The 6,195-nt window shown below is 64.2% G+C and overlaps 1 protein-coding gene across 1 annotated transcript; it reads left to right on the top strand.

Annotated features, from left to right (window-relative positions):
- Positions 1-1,059: 1,059 nt before the first annotated feature.
- IRX6 (iroquois homeobox 6) lies at positions 1,060-5,749 on the top strand. The gene is made up of 8 exons (XM_068956341.1): positions 1,060-1,104; positions 2,187-2,426; positions 2,624-2,733; positions 2,918-3,225; positions 3,354-3,689; positions 3,924-4,020; positions 4,893-5,026; positions 5,616-5,749. The coding sequence occupies exons 1-8, from the start codon at positions 1,060-1,062 to the stop codon at positions 5,747-5,749; spliced, it is 1,404 nt and encodes a 467-aa protein (XP_068812442.1).
- Positions 5,750-6,195: the final 446 nt, after the last annotated feature.

Below are 6,195 nucleotides of genomic sequence, written 5' to 3' on the forward strand. Positions count from 1 at the left end.
GGAGGAAAAGGGACCCGCGGCGCGGCGCTCCGCGGGGCGCGCACCTCGCGGCGGCCGCTGCAGCCGTGCCCTCGGCGCCCCGACGGCTGCCCGAGCAGAGCGCCGGCGTGGCAGCGTCAGGCCCAGCTTTGCTCAGGGCCGCCGCAAAGGGCCACGACGGGGGGCACAGCCACTCGCCCCGGCTGCAGCAGCGGCGCCCGGCCGCGCAGCGCCTGCAGCCGGGCCGGGCGCGCAGCGGCGCGCAGCTCGCGAGGACGGAGCAGCGCGGCTCGGGCTGGCCTGTCACTGCCCCGCGCAGCGCCCCGCTGCCTGCGCACCGCTCCACCTTTCCCCTTCGCTTTTTCCTCCCGAAGCTGCAGGGTTATGGGGGGGGCCCGCTGTTACACTGTAGTGAATGGAGTGATTCCCCCCCCCTTTTTTTCCCCCCCAAATCGAATTTGGATTCTGTTTTAAAAAAAAAAAAAGAGAGAGCGAGAGAAAGAGACCAACCGCGAAGCATTTCAGGTCGCTGCCTTTGACGTGCGCGGCGGCAGCGCACCGAAGCAGCGCGAAGCGAGCGCTGCGCGCCCCGGCGCTGCGCGCCTGATTGGCAAAGCCCGCGGAGCGCCGCCGCGGCCGCGGGGGCCGCGTGACGTCACGGCGAGCCTCCCCCGGGACGGGCGCTAAAGACCTATAGAGCAGAAAATAATACAACAAGCAAGCTCCGTGTCTTGCGAGCCTTACGTGATTTTGCCCCCCTCTTTGAAAAAGCCCCCTTTGCACTTAAACTCGTGCTACATGTGGGGCGGCTTTTTAAACTCGATCTATACAAACATATTTATTAAGCGCGATGGGAAGTGGGGGGGTAGCCGCTTTTTTTTTTTTTAATCCAGGCACCCAACCCCATGCCTCAGATGTCTGGCTGCTTTTCTTAAGTGCAATCATCTATAATTGAGCAAAAAAAAAAAAAAAAGCCATACGTGGAAATGTGTGTGTGAGAAGGTGCATCTTGAAGCAGGGTTTAGTTACAATCGATCTGGGGGGAAAATATTGCCTATGGTCCAAAAATAAGGAGCGACTATGTCCTTCTCTCAGTTCGGATACCCCTACAGCACCACTTCACAGGTAAGGCGAGTGAGCAGCACTCACTCTTGTTCAGATTCTGCTGCTGCTGTCCAGATGTCTTGTTCCCCCTCCCTTTTTTTTTCTTCCCTTTCCCTTACTTAGAGTCTTTTTAAAAGGGCACATCTGGAGCCTTTTTTTAAAAAAATGTGCGTGTGTGTTTATGTCTCGTTTGTGTTGTGTTAGGCTTAAACAAATAACTCTCAATTTGCACAGCAAAGGCGTTTTAGGAAACCGGTAATTCTCTTCCCTCCCCCCCCTCCCCCTTCACCGTTCAGTTTTAAGTGCAACAAACAAACAAATAAATCAATCAACCCTGGGGGCGGCTGATTTACAGAGCGGCATCGCTGGGCTACCTGCGCGGCTCGGCAGCCGCGGGAGGCGCGGCGCGGCGCGGCTCCGCTCCCGGCACCGCCGCACTGAGCCGGGCAGCCTTTCAACCACCCTTGGGCGCTTGCGGGGTTTCACTACCCTTTCTGCGGAACCGCTCTGTGCCATTTTCTCCACCCTCACTCCCCGGGTCGGTTCTTTTCCTGTATTTTATTAGGATCTGTCTTTTTTTTTTTTCTCCCTTCTCCCCCCTCATACGATTTCCGAAGGACACCCCCCCACAGCCACGGACAGACAGCCTGTATTAACTAAGTCGTCACTATACCATGCTTCGAGTCACGGTTTATTTTAGTGCGGTTATTTATACGCCGTAATCACTGCAAGATTTGCCTCCCTTTGCTTGGGAAGTTGGCTGTCCCCTTAAACTTGCTCAAATCAAATGCCTTTGATTGCGTTAGCTGACATATTTACTGTTTTGTCTATTGTCAAGTTAACTGTAATCGCAACTTCTTGCCGCTAAATCAATGCAAACGGACCGGCGGGGGCGGGGGGGGGGGAAGGAGGGAGCTGCACAGATCTTTGGCCGTTTTTCGCGAGCACTTATTTCCTTCAAGTCCTGCCTGCTTGATTAATGGTGGCCCCCTTCCCCAAGGGCTCCCGCTCCCCATCCCGTTCACTTCCCGCTTCCCACCTCGCGTCGCCGCAGCCGGCTGCCCCCCGCGGGGCGCTCAGCGCGGTGCCGCTCTGCCCCGCAGTTCCTGGTGCCCGCCAGCCCCGGCGCGACGTGCTGCGAGGCGGCGCCGGCCGCCTCGCCGGGCCCGGCCGCCGCCGCCGCCCCGCTCTGCTGCCCCCCGTACGAGAACCGGCTGCTGGCCGCCACCCGCAGCGAGCTCAATGCGGCGCTCGGCATGTACGGCGCGCCCTACGCCGCCGCGCAGGGCTACGCCGGCTGCCTGCCCTACGGCGCCGACCCCGCCGCTCTCTACCCCTCGCTGGTGAGTACCCCCCGGAACCGGCCCTGCGGGCATCCCGCGGGGGGGGGACACACCGCCTGCAACAGGCGGCCCAACCTGGGCTGCTGGGGAGCGCTGCGCGCTGCCGCGGAGCGGGGGCCGGGCCGGGCCGGGCCGGGCGGGCGGGCGGCTTCCAGCGCCCTGCTTCGCGAGGCGCAGCGCTGCCGCTTCCCTCCCAGAACCCGCAGTACGACGTGAAGGACGGCACGGGCCCTCTGCCCTCGGGGATCGCCCAGCCTGCCGCCTACTACTCCTACGACCACTCCTTGGGGCAGTACCAGTACGACAGGTAAAAGCCCTGCGAGGCGCCGGGCCGCCGAAGTAAAACCTTGGGGGGCGAGCGGCGCCCGGGGCTGGCACCGTCCCTGCCGGGCCGGGCCGGGCCGGGCCGCGGGTGCGGCAGGGTGCGCGGGCGGCGGGAGCGGCGCAGCCCCCCCCCCCCCGCCGTTCCCCCATTAACTCTTGCCCGGCAGGTACGGGACAGTGGATTTCAGCGGTTCAGCCAGACGCAAAAACGCAACGCGAGAGACGACCAGCACCCTCAAAACGTGGCTCTACGAGCACCGCAAAAACCCCTACCCCACCAAAGGCGAGAAGATCATGCTGGCCATCATCACCAAAATGACCCTGACTCAAGTGTCCACTTGGTTTGCTAACGCCAGGCGGAGGCTCAAGAAGGAGAACAAAATGACCTGGTCTCCCAAGAACAAAGCGGGGGAAGAGAGGAAAGAAGGGAACAAAAGGGAAGAGGAGGAATACGGCGCGGAGAGCGAGGGCAGAGGTAGGAGGCAGGAGGACAGGCGCTTCAAGCAGCTGGAAGCAGGAGGCGAGTGCGCGGCGCCCCCAACTTCAGGGCGCCGCCACTAACGCCTGCCGCCCCCTCCTCCCTCCCGCTGTGCTTCTGAGCAGAGCCGGCGAGCTGCAGGGAGGCCGCCGAGCTGCGCCTCAGCGACCTGGACGACCTGGAGGAGGAGGAGGAGGAGGAGGCGGCGGCGGCGGCGGGGAAAGGCCGGAGGAGCCCCGCGCAGGAGAGCGGGCTGGCCGAGGCGCGGAGCGGCGACTGCAGCCTGGCGCCGCCCGGCCCCTTCCGCGCCTTCCCCGCCGGCCCGCCGCCGCCCTACGCGCCCGCGGAGAAGCCCCGCATCTGGTCGCCGGCGCGCACGGCGGGGGCGGAGGGGCCGCCGGCCGCGCTCAGCCCGCGGCCCGCCCGCGCCCAGCCCTGCCACCTCGCCGCGGCAGCGCAAGGTGCGCGCGCCCGCGCCGCCGCCGGGCCCTGCCTCCCCGCCCGCGGCCCTCCGCCCGCCGGCCCGCGCGCCCGCGCCGCTGCGGCGCTCCCCCTGGCTCACGCGCAACGCGCCCGCGCCCCGCGCTAGCGCCGGCCTCCCCCCCCCCCCCCGCCGGCGCGTTAAGCCCGCTCGAGAGGAGCGCGGGGGGCGGAGGGGGCGCCCCGTTGCGAGCCCGTTGTGTGTGTGCGCGCAGGCTGCGGCAGGAGCGCCCGAGGCGGCCCCGGCGGCGGCGAGCTGCCCGAGAGGCGCCGGCAGAAGCTGCGGACGGCTTCGCGGCCGGTGCTGCGGCGGTGAGGTAGGTGAGCGCCCGGCCCGGCCCGGCCCGGCCCGGCCCGGCCCGGCGCGGCGCCTCTCCCCCCTCTCCCCCCGCAGCAGGGCCGCCGAGCGGCGCCCCCGGGCCCCCGCGGCCGGGTCTCGCGGCGCAGCCCCGAGCTGGGCACGAGCCGGCGGGGCCGCGCTCCTCGCCCGCCGCCGCGGGCTGCACCAAGCCGTCCTGAACCGTTCTCCGCCTCTGTCGTTCGCTACATGCCAGTGATTAACGTCTCTACCAAAAAAGAAGAAGAAGAAAGACTTAATATTTCCTCTTTTTCCACTCCTGTCATTGACTTTCCCTCCTCTGCTACGGTGCGTTTGTACGTCCTTGTCCCGTGTCGCTCTGAGGCGACGGGAAGAGGAGCATCGGCTAAGTTAAGAGCGCAGACTGCAGGGCTATTCCCTGTCATTGTACCGAGACACCGCGGAAAGTGTTTTTAAGAGTCTCTAATTAAAAGGGGGAAGGCGAGCGCCGCGGAGGCGCCCGGTCGAGGCGAGGAGCCGCGCTGCGCTCTGCGGGCCGGGCGAGAAAGGGAAACCGCATCTCTGCATTATTTCTGTTTAATTAAAAGTGTCATCAAACACTTTCTGTTCAGACTAATAAACCAAGCAGAGACGAGGAAAGAATGTTTCTTTGTTCCCTGTTTCTAGAAGCAGTGGCAATAATTTAAATTAATAACTGGTAATTGAGAGGTCATCTGCAGATCAACCCGATACCTGCTATTTCCAAGTTCACCAGGGTCAACATTTACATTAAGTCATTTGTGGTCAATAGAGTCCAATGAATTCTGCCTTAATAAATCAGGGAAATCAAGCTGGAATATCGAGTAGGCTTCTGAATGTGTACCAGAGGCGACCAGGACAAGCGGGTCGGCGACCGAGGAAGGAGCGCGGCGCTGCGCGGGGCCGGGCCGCCCCCGCGGGAGGCGCCGCGCCGCAGACAGCGCTCGCTTGCACTTTCCAGCGACGGCGAAGTTTGGGGAGGTGCGGAAGCAAGGGCAGGACAGGGCCGCGGGAGCCCCGGCAAGGGAGGGGGGCCGGCAGGGAGCGGGAGCCGCTGCGGAAGGCGCGCCGCGGAACCGCCAGCCTGCTGCACTGACCCGCAGCTTAGAGCGGGGGAAATTAAGCTGCGAAAAGAGAAACATTATTTCAAGTCGGATTTGAAGGATTAGGGCTTGCAATAAAGAGTATTAGGCCCTTTCGGAGGGTTCTTGCAAGGCGACTTTTCTGCCCTCCTCTCCCGCCAGCGGGGACAGGTAGGAGCCGCAGCGGCAGCAAGAGCGCCGGGGCCGCACGGCGCTCGGGCGGCCGCGGGGACGGGCCCGGGCTCGGGCTGCCGCTGCCCCTCGCTCCGCTCCCCGGGCCCCCAGTGCACACGGGCAGCCCGGGCCGCTGTGCAGGGGAAAGGCTGGCTCAGGAGCGGCGGTGAAGGGAGTCCCGCCGCCGCCACGTTTCCCCTGGTTAATGAGATCGCTGCTGGCTCTTTTTGAGGCAGGCACGAAGGTAACCTCCAGGGAGTTTTAAGACTTTCTTTCCTTTCTTTTTTCCCCCCCTTTTACTCCCTTTATTAAAGGTCAAGCGAGCGAGATGCAGATTATCCCGCCCGCCCAGGACTCCCCTGCAATCTGTCACGCCGACAAGATATGTATCGCAAATCTCTCAAAATATAATCTCCGGGAATCATATTCCGAATACTGTTTTGATTAAAAACCAGAGCGGGGATTGCTGCGCAGCGAGCGCGGCGCGGAGCCGGCGCGGCGCCCAGCCACAAAACTAAAATAACGGGCTCGCCCGGGCATCCCAAGAAAGAATACCGTGCCGTCCATGCAATGAGAATTAAACCTATTTAGCCTGTCTTCCAGCTGGGCTTTGCTGGAAGCCCATGCTGGAAGCTTTGCTGGGCTATGAGCCGGGCTTTTTATGCCAACGAGCGCTGGAAAGCCGAGGAGGCCGCGGGCCGGGGCGCAGCCCGCTCGCCCGGCACACGATCCCCGCAACCAACTGGGCAGCTTGCAGCCTGCCGAGGCGCGCTGCTGCCCGCCCAGCCGGCAAGCGGGCTCGGGCCGGGCCGGGCTGGGCTGGGCTCGGGCTCGGGCTCGGGCCGGGCTCGGGCCGCCCGCTCCCAGGCGGCGGCTGCGCTGCCGGCCCGGCCC

The sequence above is a fragment of the Struthio camelus genome, chromosome 10, assembly GCF_040807025.1.
Source record: "Struthio camelus isolate bStrCam1 chromosome 10, bStrCam1.hap1, whole genome shotgun sequence".
Taxonomy (NCBI): Eukaryota; Metazoa; Chordata; class Aves; order Struthioniformes; family Struthionidae; genus Struthio; species Struthio camelus.

What these genes read in the sequence shown, in the direction of transcription:
- IRX6 (XM_068956341.1), top strand. Translation starts at nt 1,060, where the DNA reads ATGTCCTTCTCTCAGTTCGGATACCCCTACAGCACCACTTCACAG. An exon ending in GGGCAGTACCAGTACGACAG is followed by an intron (nt 2,734 to 2,917) that starts GTAAAAGCCCTG and finishes CTTGCCCGGCAG; the next exon opens with GTACGGGACAGTGGATTTCA. An exon ending in CGCGGAGAGCGAGGGCAGAG is followed by an intron (nt 3,226 to 3,353) that starts GTAGGAGGCAGG and finishes GCTTCTGAGCAG; the next exon opens with AGCCGGCGAGCTGCAGGGAG.